The sequence below is a fragment of the Phalacrocorax carbo genome, chromosome 20, assembly GCF_963921805.1.
Source record: "Phalacrocorax carbo chromosome 20, bPhaCar2.1, whole genome shotgun sequence".
NCBI lineage: Eukaryota > Metazoa > Chordata > Aves > Suliformes > Phalacrocoracidae > Phalacrocorax > Phalacrocorax carbo.
This window is the reverse complement of record NC_087532.1, coordinates 8,423,251-8,435,219: the sequence shown is the minus strand read 5'-3', so window position 1 is coordinate 8,435,219 and position 11,969 is coordinate 8,423,251. Positions and strand designations below refer to the sequence as shown.

The 11,969-nt window shown below is 63.1% G+C and overlaps 3 protein-coding genes across 5 annotated transcripts; all 3 read left to right on the top strand.

Annotated features, from left to right (window-relative positions):
• The first annotated feature begins 854 nt into the window (after window positions 1-854).
• SLC25A34 (solute carrier family 25 member 34) lies at window positions 855-3,294 on the top strand. The gene is made up of 5 exons (XM_064470151.1): window positions 855-1,576; window positions 2,145-2,210; window positions 2,578-2,730; window positions 2,829-2,963; window positions 3,063-3,294. Exons 1-5 carry the CDS (start codon window positions 1,088-1,090, stop codon window positions 3,243-3,245), a joined length of 1,026 nt encoding a protein of 341 aa, XP_064326221.1. The 5' UTR covers window positions 855-1,087; the 3' UTR covers window positions 3,246-3,294.
• On the top strand, window positions 2,876-6,307 carry TMEM82 (transmembrane protein 82). Of its 2 annotated transcripts, none has more exons than XM_064470149.1 (7): window positions 2,876-2,963; window positions 3,516-3,739; window positions 3,824-3,896; window positions 4,157-4,331; window positions 4,755-5,163; window positions 5,593-5,780; window positions 5,887-6,307. In XM_064470149.1, exons 1-7 carry the CDS (start codon window positions 2,950-2,952, stop codon window positions 5,947-5,949), a joined length of 1,146 nt encoding a protein of 381 aa, XP_064326219.1. In that variant the 5' UTR covers window positions 2,876-2,949; the 3' UTR covers window positions 5,950-6,307. The 2 variants fall into 2 exon arrangements, with proteins under 2 accessions (XP_064326219.1, XP_064326220.1); XM_064470150.1 differs by having other exon boundaries at window positions 5,848-5,935.
• Window positions 6,308-7,208: 901 nt separating this feature from the next.
• FBLIM1 (filamin binding LIM protein 1) lies at window positions 7,209-11,969 on the top strand. Of its 2 annotated transcripts, none has more exons than XM_064470146.1 (9): window positions 7,209-7,344; window positions 8,242-8,575; window positions 9,369-9,577; window positions 9,946-10,079; window positions 10,174-10,285; window positions 10,383-10,552; window positions 10,665-10,843; window positions 10,946-11,063; window positions 11,413-11,969. In XM_064470146.1, the coding sequence occupies exons 2-9, from the start codon at window positions 8,550-8,552 to the stop codon at window positions 11,524-11,526; spliced, it is 1,062 nt and encodes a 353-aa protein (XP_064326216.1). In that variant the 5' UTR covers window positions 7,209-7,344; window positions 8,242-8,549; the 3' UTR covers window positions 11,527-11,969. The 2 variants fall into 2 exon arrangements, with proteins under 2 accessions (XP_064326216.1, XP_064326215.1); XM_064470145.1 differs by having other exon boundaries at window positions 7,216-7,320.

Here is an 11,969-nt window from a genome sequence, read left to right as displayed (position 1 = left end):
GCCCTACAACATGCGTCAGGCTGAAAGTCCCGTGCCGGGGGCTGCCGTTCCTCCTCCCCCCCGTGATGTTTGAGCCTTGGCTTTGCTTTGGGGCAGGGAGAAGGAGATATTTAGGCAGGAGAGGACGAGGACGTGCACCCCAGCTCCTCACGGCACCCCAGCGGCGTTAACCCTGCAGCGGGGCACGTTTGCAGCTTCAGCCAGGAATTATCTGTCCCGACCTGTTTGTCCCTGGATCTGGGAGATATTCCCACTCTAGACAGGGAATAAACAGCCACAGGGCCAGCCCCCAGCGTCAGCCACCTTCCCCACCAACCCCCCTCACCTTTTGGGGATCAAAGGGGGGGATTTGGGGAGGATATTGAGGATGGGGCAGTCATTGCAGGGGGAAGGGCTTTGGGACTTTGGGGCTTTTCCCCCCCCCCACCCCCAGTAGTCACCGAAGAGCCTCAGCCACGGTGTAAACCCAGATCCTGCGGGGTGGGGGGTCGCTGCGGAGCCCTAAAAATAGGAAGCCATGGGGGGACAGACAGGGGGACACACACACACCCCCCGCAGCTTTTTGGCCTGGGAAGCTCCGATTTCAAACCATTCCGGTGACCCCAAGAGGGGCTGGCACCGGGAGAAGGGGGTGACACCCCTCCGTAAACCCCCCTGCACCGTGGCCACAAGTGCAATGAGTTGGCCAGTCCTCGTGCCCCCCGGGGTTCATCTGGCTGGCTGGGGGGGGCTGATGGCCGCACGTGCCCCCCCCAAAACCGCCCTTCCTCGCCTTTTATTTCAATTTTATCGCGCCTTTTTTTTTTTTTCCCAGAAACAGCCCTTTTTTTTCCCGTTTGCGCCGGGGCGCCGCAAGTCACGTGAGACGAGGACGCCCGGCCGGGATTTGGCTGTGTCGGTGCCGGGGGGGGGGGACGACACCCACCCCCAGGCCTGACCTTTGCCCCATATCCCTTCCCAAATTGGGGGGCGGCTTTGGATTGGGGAGGGGGGGTTTCGCAGGAGGCGGCGCTCGCTCACCCGGGTTTTTTTCCCCGCAGCGGGGGGGAAGGTGGAGCCCGGGGCCATCCCCGCAGGCAGGTGCTGCATGGCGGTGGGTGCGGGGGCCCTCGCACCCTTCCCCGGGCCCCCCCCCGCCTCCCTGCATGAATTCCCTTATCCCCCCCAAAACAGACCCCACATCGCACCGGGTTCCCCAACTGGGGGGGTACCACCGGCTATCGATTTGGTGCTGGGGGCGGCGGCCGGTTGCTTGGCCTGCGTCCTCACCAACCCGCTGGAGGTGGTCAAGACGCGGCTGCAGTTGCAGGGCGAACTGCAGCCCCCCGGGACGTACCCCCGGCCCTACCGGGGGGTGCTGCGGGCGGTGGGGGCCGTGTGCCGGGCCGACGGGCTGCGGGGGCTGCAGAAGGGCCTGGCCGCCGGCCTCCTCTACCAGGGGCTGATGAATGGCGTCCGCTTTTATTGCTATTCCCACGCCGAGGTCGCCGGCTGGACCGGGTATCCCGGCGGTACCGTGGCCGCCGGGGCCGTGGCTGGGGCGGTGGGAGCCTTCGTGGGCAGCCCCGCGTACCTGGTGAGTGTCGCTCTGCCCCGGGAGCCTTCGCATCGGGGGGGGGGGGGCATTCGGGTGGGGAGGTGATTTTGGGGACACCCCCCCCCTTAAAAGATTTGGCCAGCCCGGAGCTGGCTGCATCCTATAAACACTGGCTCATTGCCTCCCTTCCCCCCCACCCCCGCTTTGCTTTGCACCCCCAAAAATGTGGGGTTGCTTTGTGCACGCTCTCCCCCAAATCCCCCGCCCGGGAACCTGAGGGAGAACACCCTCATAAGGAAATCGGGTGTTTTGTCCACCATTTTTGGGTCTCCCCTGTTTTGGGGGCACAGAGCTCAAAGGGGGGGAAGCAGTGAGTGTTTGGGGGGGCCCTTTGCCCGGGGGAGGAGGTATGTGTGGAAATGGGGTTCAAAGTCTGCAGGCGCTGCTGGGGGCAGGACATGAGGGTGCCCCACATACGCCGGGGGGGCTCAAAACACCCCAAAAAGCTGCTAAGAAGAGATGGGGGCGGGGAGGGGGAACCATGGCCTGTCCTGGCAGGGGCTGGGGGGGATGTTTCTTCACTCGGGGTTGTGTCGTGTCCCCCCAGGTCAAGACCCACCTCCAAGCCCAGACACTGGCAGCCGTGGCCGTGGGCCACCAGCACAACCACGAGGTGAGCCGGGATGGGCTCGGCGGGGGGGACACACACGGTCGGTGGCACCTTGGCCGTGCACGTGCTGGGACCCAGTGAGGACAACCCTATTTTGGCCACTGGGTATTTAAAGCAGCTGTTTGGCAGCTCAGCCCTGTAGAGAGGCTATAAATAACGGTGTGAGGATGGGGAGGGGGGTGAGAGGGACACAGAGCCGTGACACCGGAGCCGGACACCCCTCGGGACTGGTGTCACCCAGCCGGAGCCACGGTGGCTTCATGCCGCCGCCGAGCATTGGCGTTTTACACACCAAGGTGGGAAATTTTGCCGGGGTGGGAAATTTTCCGAGAGTGGGATGCACCGTTCCCGTTTTTCCTCTTTTCCCCAGAGCATCACCGGGGCTTTCAGGAGCATCTACAAGCAGCACGGGGTGGCGGGGCTGTGGCGGGGGGTGACGGGTGCCGTGCCCCGCGTGGCGGTGGGCTCGGCTGCACAGCTTGCCACCTTCACCTCCGCCAAGGACTGGGTCTGCGAGCGCCAGGTGAGGAGGAACGCGTGCCAGAGCCGGCCGCCGCCAGCCCCCTGCCACTGGTCCCCTTTTTTTGGGGGGGAAGAGCTGACAGCCGGCGCTTCCCGCAGTGGTTCGGGGAGGGCAGCTGGGCCGCGGTGCTGGCGGGGGGCATGGTGAGCGGCGTGGCCGTGGCGGTGACGATGACGCCCTTCGACGTGGTCAGCACTCGCCTCTACAACCAGCCGGTGGATGCCGACGGCACAGTAAGGCCATTCGGCAAAAGACGGAGGGAGGAGGGGGGGACACAGCTTTTCCCAGGGTTGCATCCGGCAGGGGTGCGCAGCCGGCTCCTCTCTCCCCAGGGCAAACTCTACCGGGGTTTTTTGGATTGCATCCTGCAAATCTCCAGCAAAGAGGGGATGCTGGGCTTGTACAAGGGCATCGGCGCTGTCTACCTCCGCCTCGGCCCCCACACCGTCCTCAGCCTCTTCTTTTGGGATGAGCTTAGGAAGATGGTGCAGCACCAGCAGCCCCCGGGGCCCTAGGATGGGCTCCCGGCCCTGCCATGGCCGTTAATAAATGGGTTTTTCTATTTTTGGCGTTGTTTCGGGGTCTTTGGGATGGTGCAGAGACGGTGGGGGGGCGGGTTCGTGCCCTGCAAAGCCAGGACCTGAGAAGTCGCGATGCATCGGGCTGGAAAGAATAACGGTGACAGGGTGGGGGGACTTAAAGTTGCCGGTGGTCCCCGAGCCCTGCCATGTGCATCCCATCACCGCATTCCTCTCACCACCCTAATTTTCCCCTCCACGGGGCAGCTGGAGCTCAGCTGCTCCAGCCAGGGCTCCAGCTGCCCTCACTTGCCCCGGCAATGATTTACTAGCCGGGGGGGCCGCTCCCAGCCTCCGCCCCGCGGACCTTGGAGCCGGGGCCTGGCTACGCTGTGGCTCCTCTCCACCGAAAATGTTTTCTCTGGGGTCCTGGCTGCCGGCGTTGCCCGGGCTGGCGTGGGGCTGGGCGCTGCTGGATGCGCTCCTGCAAGGTGAGAGCCCTCGGGGCTGGCACGGGGGTGGCTTGGGGACACCCCGGGGGATGCCGGTGACCTGCTGCTGCCTTTTTCCCGCAGGGTTGGTGGGTGCCTGCGCCGTCTCGGTGCTCTGCAGCCTCCTGAAGGTTTATCTCTACATCCAGTGCCTGAAGTAAGCACCGGCGTTTCTTCCAGTCCCTGGGGGATTTGTTTTGGAGAGCCACTTTTGGGATCTGCTTTAGGGATCCACCATCAGGGGGTGGCTCTCAGCACCCATGGGTGCTGGCAGTGGCCTGAGCAAGGCAGGGGCTGCACCCGCCTCTCTCCGCTACAAAGCACCGGGGAGGTCTCCGAGGCTGACACCCCATTTTAGGGTGGTGGAGGAGGAAGGGGACATCCCGCCCGGCTCAGCATCCCCCTCGCTCTCCCCAGCAACCCGGAGAGGCAGGCGGAGAAGGAGGCGATCCGGGCGCAGTGGTGGGTGCTGGAACCGCTGCACGTGGTGGTGCTGACGGGCGTGCTGGCACTGGTGGGCTCCCGCGTGGCCGCACTGGTGGTGCTGGAGTTCTCCCTGCGCGCCGTCTCCACCATCCTCTCCCTCGGCAAGGTGAGCTGGGGCGGGGAAACTGAGGCACGGTAGGGTGGTGCGGACGGAGCCGTGCAGTTGTGCATCCCTTGCAGAGCTGCAAGAGGATTGCTTTGCAACTGTGCATTGCATCGTCCTGCAGATTTGCAACAACTATAGGGGCTGTAGGGGCTATAGGGGCTGTGGCATGGAGGAGACCATGCATTGCTTTGCAGCCGTGCATCCCCTTGCTGCTTTGCAATCTCTGTGGGGAGTGTGGGGTGGCTGGCACAGAGAAAGCCATGCGTTACTCTGCAGCTGTGCATCGCCTTGCTGTTTGCAACACCCAGGGGGTTACGGGGGGGCTGCAGCATGGAGAAAACTATGCATCACTCTGCAGCCATGCATCCCCCTTGCTGCTTTGCAACCCCCACAGCAGCTGACGGTGCCGTCCCGCTCTCGCAGGGTGCCCACAGCAGCCAGCTCTACCTGCTGTGCCAGTACTCGCTGGGCTGCGGGGTGTCCTGCGGCCTCAGCTTTTTGCTGGAAGGGGCTCCCCACGGAACCTGCAACCTGGCTCTGGCGGCGGGGCTGGCGGGGCTGCTGGCCGCCTACGCCCGGCGCCTGGCTCGTCACGTCTGCACCCTGTACGAGCTGCACAGCCGAGCGCGTTACTGCGGCATCTGCATCCTCCTCCTCGCCTCCGGTCACGGCATCCCCCAGCTGCTCCGGAACGCTCTGGCCGTCACCTTCACCGTGGCTGACCTGGCCGCCGTGGCACTCATCAACCGGGACTTCCTCTCCACGGCAGAGGCCGTCCGCTTCTGGACACCGCTCACCATCTGCTACACGCTGCTGGTCATCTACATGCAAGGTGAGAGGGGGACCAAGCCCCCAGTTAGGGGGTGTTTTTTTTCAGGGGTGAGGGGAGTATGTTCCAGCATGGGGCATCCTGGGAGTATATGGGGGCCGTATGGGCCATCCTGGGGCTGTATATGGGGCAATATGGGCCATCCTGGGGCTGTATGGGGCTGTATGGGGTATCCTGGGGCTGTATATGGGGCAATATGGGCCATCCTGGGGCAGTATGGGGCATCCTGGGGGTGTATATAGGACAGTATGGGGCATCCTGAGGCTATATGGGGCATCCTGGGGGTGTATATAGGGCAGTATGGGGCATTCTGGGGCTATAGGCAAAGCCACCCCGTAGCACCCTGAAAGGCACGGCGTACCCCTGTCGTGGGGCTGGGGAGGGGACAGGGTCCCCCCCCACCATGGCCACCCCGATGCCGCGTCCTTGCAGAGGAGCCGCGGCAGAGCGCCGGCGGGTGGCCCGTGTACCAGACGGTGCTGGTACGGATGGGCGGCCTCTTCATCCTCCTCCTCACCGTCGGCCGTTGGATGGACATCCTCCACATCCTCATCTCGCTGCTGGGAGAGCTCTGGTGCCTGCTGCGCGCCGGCATCATGCTGGAGGCATGCCGGCGGCAGGTGAGATGGGGTCACCTCCCCTCCACGACGCCGGGGTGAGGGGCTGGCGGCAGCCCTGAGGCCACAGTGAGGGGCCTTTCTGCTTCTCGTCTTCCATCTCCCGCAGGATTTCACCCAGCAGCCTCGGTCGAGTAGGTGGTCAGGATCTGGATCAGAGGAGGCATCCTGATAAGCCGCGGGGTGTAACCAGGCATCAGAAACTCAGGGGGGCTCCCTGAAACACAGACACCCCCCAAATCCTCCACATCGCAGATCCCCCATGGGGACGAAGGAAAAAGGGTGCCCAGAAGGTGCTCGACCCCATCCCACGGGGTGGGGGAGGTTGGGGGGAGGCTCACGTGGCCCCTGTTTTTTTTGGGGACCCCGCAAGGCTGCGGCGGTGGTGGGGGTTTGCTCCCTCGTCCCGCCGGGGTGCAGGATGCTGACAGATGTCCCCATCCTCGGTGGCTGCAGGGCTGCATCATTGTGATGCAAGGGCCTCTGGGAGCTTATAAATCTTGGAAAATAAAGTTTTTTCCAGCAAAATCCTTGGGCAGAGTGAGCCGGAGAGGGACTTCGGGGTGGCTGCGGTGCAGCTTTTTGGAGGAGGTGGGTGGTGCGGTTCCTCCGTGGGAAGGTAAACTGAGGCACAGAGGGGGTGACCCTCTGATTGAGAGGTCCCGCCTCGTGCCTCAGTTTCCCCACCTGGCAGCAGGCAGCCGTGCTGTGGGGAATCCGGCCCTGCGCAGTTGGGGTGCAGGATTTGGAGAGGGAAGGAGGCCCTGGTGGTGGGCAAAACCCCTTTGGCCCTGCAGGGGGGGGCAGCAGGAGAGGGGCTGGGTCAGTATGGGGCATGCCAGGGCTGTATGGGGGCATACGGGGTGTCCTGGGGGTATATGGGGGTGTTGGGGGGCACATGGGCATCCTGGGGGTGTATGGGGTGGCACATGGGGCAACCTAGGGGTGTTGGAGCATCCAGGGCTGTACGAGGAACCCTGGGGACATGGGGTACCCTGAGGGTGCCTGGGGTAATCGGGGGCCCATAGGACGTCCTGGGGGTCATCCCAGAGCACATCGGGGCACCCGCAGGGCCACAGGTCACCCCGGGGTGCATGGGGCAGCCGGAGGGCTCAGAGGGCACCCTGAGCGTATATGGGGCACCTTTGGGTTCATGAGGCACTCCGAGGCCCCACGGAGCACCCTGGGGCGCGCGGAGCAGTCAGAGGGGCCCACGGGGCACCCCAGGGTGCACAGGGTACGCTGAGAACATCTGGGGCACCCGGGAGGGGTGCACGGGGTACCCCACGTCCTATAGCCACCCTAAGGACCTGTGGAGCACCCCAGGGTGCATGGGGCACCCTAAAGACATGTGTCCCCCCTCCTCTCTCTGCCCTGGGCCGTGGGGCAGGCATGGGGGAGGAGGAAGGGAGGAGGAGGAGGAGGAGGAGGAGGCGGGAGGAAGGGGCGGTGATGCCGGGCGGCTCTGCCTCCCCGCTGCCCCCGCCGTGCGGGGCAGGGCGCGCCCACGGAGCGCTCGGAGGGACCCGCACCGGCTCCCCAGGTAGGGGACAGGGACCACCCCCAGGTAGGGGACACCCCCAGCTAGGGGACACGGGACCCCTCCAGGATGGGACAGGGGGGCCCCCAGGTACCGTGGGACCGCAGAGCCGTCCTGGGATGGGACAGGGGGACCCAGAGCCACCCCCAGGCAGTGGAAGGGGGACACCCCCAGGGAGGGGATGGGGGGCTCCCAGGTTGGGGGACACATGGTGGGGCCACCGTCACTTAGGGGACAGGGCACCCCCAGGTAGAGTACAGGGGGGCTGGGGGGCTGCCCGGTGCGGGACAGGGAATTGTGGGGGGGCTGCAAGGCCACAACCCCAGGTAAGGGACAAGGGGACAGCGAGGCCACTCGGGGAAGGGACAAGGGGACACCAAGGGCTGTGTCCCCCCACCCTGTCCCTTCTCCCTTGGGCATCCTCGAAGTGCTCCCTGAGAGGTCCCCAGGGCAGGGGACAGAGTTGGGGGACAGCTCTAGGAGGGCCATGTCCCATCCCAATTTTGGGGGGCACATGGGGGTGACCCATAAGTGGCCCCATCCCCATTGGTCCCACCTGGGCTCTTACCTCAGGAGGTGTGGGAGGGGGCGATGCTTGCAGCAAAGTGGGGGGGCCCTTCCCAGCGTGGCCTTGGCCATCCTGAAACGGGATGGAGCTCCTGCAGGGGGATCCCCATAAAAAAAGGGGGAGGATGAACCCCATTAACGCACCCCTCAAGCCTTGACCACCCCAACGGCCCCCGGCTGGGGGGGATCTGGGGGGTGCCGCGATGGGGCTGTCGGGATCCCGTCAGCCCCGGCACAAAGAGGAATGCGATGAGCACATGGTTCCCATTAGCCCCGGAGATTTTTTTTCTTTTTTTTTGGGGTTGTTTTTTTATGATTATTACTTTTCTTTTTTTTTCTTCCCCTTATTTTCTGCAGCTCGGCCGGGGAGGAGGAAAACCGGCGGCTCCCGCGGGCGAGGATTTGAGCGGCCGGGCGAAGGCTGGCAGCGCCGGAGCCCGTTTGGGGTTTTGCCGGCGGGGAGGGAGGGAAGGAGGGAACGAAGCCGCTCGGGGTTTTTTTTTTTCTTTTTAATCCCTTCCCCTGCTTGAGTCAGAGGCTGAAGTCACCAGCGTGCCTGTCCCGAAGCTTTTCCCCTGCCGCAGGGGGATTGTCTGTCCCCTGAAAGGATGCACCGACGCCCGTGAGTGGGATTCTGGGGGAGCGGAGCTGCCCTGTGCCGGGGCATGAGACCAGGCAACTCGTCACACAGGTATTTTTCAGGCCGCTGATTCATCTCCGGGATGAATCCTGCTTCACCAGTACAGCGCCTCAGGGTCCGTCTGTGTGTGTCCCCCCCCCAAACCATCCTGTTTGGGAAGGGGAAGCTTTGCCCCGGCAGCTTTTCCCGTTGGGAAGCTGAATAAACAGGCCTTTTCCTTCCCGAGCGGGGTTTATTGGGGTCAGGCACATCCTGTCTGCGCCGCCAGGCGATGCTCGGGGGCCGTTGTGGTGATGGGGACGCAGCGATTCACGGCATCGTGCCTCGGTTTCCCCATCTGCAACAATAAAGGCGGGGGGGGGTGTGGGGTGGCCTGAGTTGGAAGTGATCAGTGGGGAAATGGGGGTGATGGGGGGAGAATGCAGAGCCAGGGGATTAGAAACACCCCAAAAAATGGTTTGCAAAAGCAGATCCTATTGCAACTCCATTTTTAAGGGGAAAGGTGGGTTTTTCCTGCTGCCTACAGGGAATTTAACCCCAGGTGGGGGCAATAAGAGGAAATAAAGAGGGTTAAAACACTTAGAAAAGGGTGGGGTTTGGCCACAGAGGCATGAAAATGGGTGATTTCTGATGCTGCTTTGCCGGGACCCTTTACCCTGTGTCCTCCCAGGCATGAGACCATTTATTGCCATGACGTGGGACAGGGAAGCTCGTTCCTGCTCCCTTTCCGGGAGGGTAAGGAGGGAGGCGGGTTGAGGCCGAAGGGTGGCGTGGCTGTGGGAGCTGCCGGTGCGCCCGTGAGTTTTGCTTCCTTTTATCTTATTTTCCCCCAAATCGAACCCAGGTCCGGCCCTTCCACAGCTTCTGCAATGCTGCCGGGGAAAGCAGAGAAGAGGATCGCTTCGTCCATCTTCATTACCCTGGTGCCGCCACAGAGGGAGGCAGCCACCAAGGAGAAAACCCCAAGGGAGACCCGGACGGATGGTGCTGAGGCCCTGGGCACCCGTCGCCCCCGGACCCCACCGCCGCAGCCCCCCGCATTGCCCAACGGAGGTGAGGGGTGTCCGCGGGGGGCTGTGAGCAGTGCCGGGAGGATGATGATGGAGCCGAGGATGCTGAGGAGATGATTTGCTAAAGGATGCATGGGCAGGCAGGAGGTGATGTGGGGTTTGGGGGGGGGGCGTTATTCCCTAAATCCCTGCACCCATCCCAGGATGGATCTGGCTGCCAGGGAAGGGCTGTGTTTACTCTCTGTCGCTGGGTGCTTATCGGTGCTGTTTGTCCCTTCTGGCTGGGACAGAGTTTGCTTTTGGGGCAGGTCGGCGAGCGCCGCTGCAAAGCTGCCAGGGCATTATTGAGATGGGGTGTTGTTGGACATTATTGTTCTCCTAAACCCACCAAAAGTCTGGCTTTTGCCACAGAAACACGCCCAGCGGCCCCCGTGCCTTTGTCCCCGCCAGTCCTTGTCCTCTCCGAAGCGCCCCAGCCCTTGTCTGCGGAGGCACTGGGTTCAGCGCTGCAGCAAGTGGACCTGGCGGCACCCGCCACCCTTCAGGTGAGGAGACATGGGTGCCACCGTCCCAGTGCCTCGGTTTCCCCACCTGCAGGAGCATAAATGTAATGTGGCTTCGCTTTCCCCCACTCACCAGGCCCCTTCCGCCTTCCCTGCCGAATTGAGGCCGCCCAAATTTTGCCAGGAGCAAGCAGGCAAGCCGCAGTGGCAGGATGCGAATGGATACCCGGAGAGGGACAGCTCCAGAGGTAAGGGGGGGGGGCGCCCAGCTGTGCAGTGCGGGCTCGTCCCCAGTTGGGGAAACTGAGGCACGCAGCACCGAACCCCTCTCCCTTCTTCCCGCAGACATCTGTGCCTTCTGCCACAAAGCGGTGGGGCCCCGGGAGCCGACGGTGGAGGCGATGCGGAAGCAGTACCACGCCGACTGCTTCACCTGCCGGACCTGCCACCGGCTCCTGGCCGGCCAGCGCTACTACCAAAAAGATGGGCGCCCCATGTGCGACACCTGCTACCAGGTACCCGTCCTCCCTCGGAGACACCCAGCACCCTCGGGGGTTGGGTGGGAGATGCTGTGCCTTTGCGGGGGGGGAGCTGGCATCTCATGGTGTGCGTCCCACCAAACGCCAGGCCACGCTGGAGAAATGCGCCAAGTGCCAGGGACTGATCGTGGAGCGCATCGTCCGTGCCCTGGGCAAGGGCTACCACCCCGGCTGCTTCTCCTGCGCCACCTGCGGCCGGCCCATCGGCGCCGAGAGCTTCGCCGTGGACGAGCGGGATGAGGTGTACTGTGTGGCCGACTTCTACAGGTTGGGGAAGATAGAAACAGGGAAGCGTCCCCCACGGTGGGGCGTTTTGGCTCATCCCCATCACCCCACAAGGCTCATGCCACCCTGGTTTGCTCCCATCAGGAAATACGCAGTGGTTTGCAGCGCCTGCGAGCACCCCATCATCCCCCGTGAGGACAAGGACACCTACAAGATCGAGTGCCTGGGACGCAGTTTCCACGAGAGCTGCTACCGCTGTGAGGTATGGCCCCGATGGGGCTGGGAGTGCCCCCCAAAAGCCGAGGGGTTTGGCACCGAGCCTTTGCGAAGCATGGCCACGGGGCTTGTAGCCCCCTGGGGTTATTTTTTAGCCACCAGTTTATCTTGCAAGCAACAGGGGGGGTGGGGGTGGGAAATAAATTAAACCAGTGAAATGACAATGTGTTCGGCCAGGAGAGCTTCAGCTTTTCACACTTTTGATGTAGTTTGTTGCTTTTTCTGGGCGCTGGTGGGTTTTGCAGGAAAGGTGGGATGCAATGGCGTGGTGTCTCACGTGCAGTGCAGCATGGGGACCCCTAAAACATGGCCTCCCTTTCCCCTTTTTCCCCCAGAGCTGTGGGACGCCCCTGTCGCCAGAGCCGACGGAGAACGGATGCTACCCCCTGGATGACCACCTCCTCTGCAAGTCCTGCCACATCCGCCGGCGGAACGAGTCGTCCTGCTAAAACCCCCCAGCTCAACCTCCATCTTCCAGCGCTGGACACCAAAAAGGAGGTGCACCCACCAGGATGCACCCTGCGGCCAGTCCTGGGTGCCCGCTGCACCCCAAAACAGCCTCAGGACTGGCGTTTTTGTCACCGAAACGTAGCCGGGACCCCGACCAGGGCTGGCCGGGCGGAGAAGCGCAGCTGTAGTGTCCCTGCACGGCTCTGCGCTCATTACGAACATAAAAAGCCCTGGCACAGCAGTGGTGGCGGAGGAGCTGAGGTTTTGTTCACTTATTTCTTTTTTTAAACTCCTTTTTCTGAGGCTGTTTGGTTTCCTTGGGTGTTTTTTCTTTCTTCTCGAGCTTCCTTGGGATTTCACTTAAACATTTCTCTCTGCGGTGACACAGAGAGCGGGCACTGATTCAGTTACTCGCAGTTAAATAAAACCCCCGAGTTTAAAA

Excerpts from the sequence above, each read along its gene's own strand:
- SLC25A34 (XM_064470151.1), top strand. The coding sequence starts at position 1,088 with ATGGCGGTGGGTGCGGGGGCCCTCGCACCCTTCCCCGGGCCCCCCCCC. Across the intron at positions 1,577-2,144 it reads TGGGCAGCCCCGCGTACCTG|GTCAAGACCCACCTCCAAGC; the intron begins GTGAGTGTCGCT and ends GTGTCCCCCCAG. Across the intron at positions 2,211-2,577 it reads GCCACCAGCACAACCACGAG|AGCATCACCGGGGCTTTCAG; the intron begins GTGAGCCGGGAT and ends TCTTTTCCCCAG.
- TMEM82 (XM_064470149.1), top strand. Across the intron at positions 3,897-4,156 it reads CTCTACATCCAGTGCCTGAA|CAACCCGGAGAGGCAGGCGG; the intron begins GTAAGCACCGGC and ends CGCTCTCCCCAG. Across the intron at positions 5,164-5,592 it reads GCTGGTCATCTACATGCAAG|AGGAGCCGCGGCAGAGCGCC; the intron begins GTGAGAGGGGGA and ends GCGTCCTTGCAG.
- FBLIM1 (XM_064470146.1), top strand. The coding sequence starts at position 8,550 with ATGAGACCAGGCAACTCGTCACACAG. Across the intron at positions 9,578-9,945 it reads CCCCGCATTGCCCAACGGAG|AAACACGCCCAGCGGCCCCC; the intron begins GTGAGGGGTGTC and ends CTTTTGCCACAG. Across the intron at positions 10,553-10,664 it reads TGTGCGACACCTGCTACCAG|GCCACGCTGGAGAAATGCGC; the intron begins GTACCCGTCCTC and ends ACCAAACGCCAG.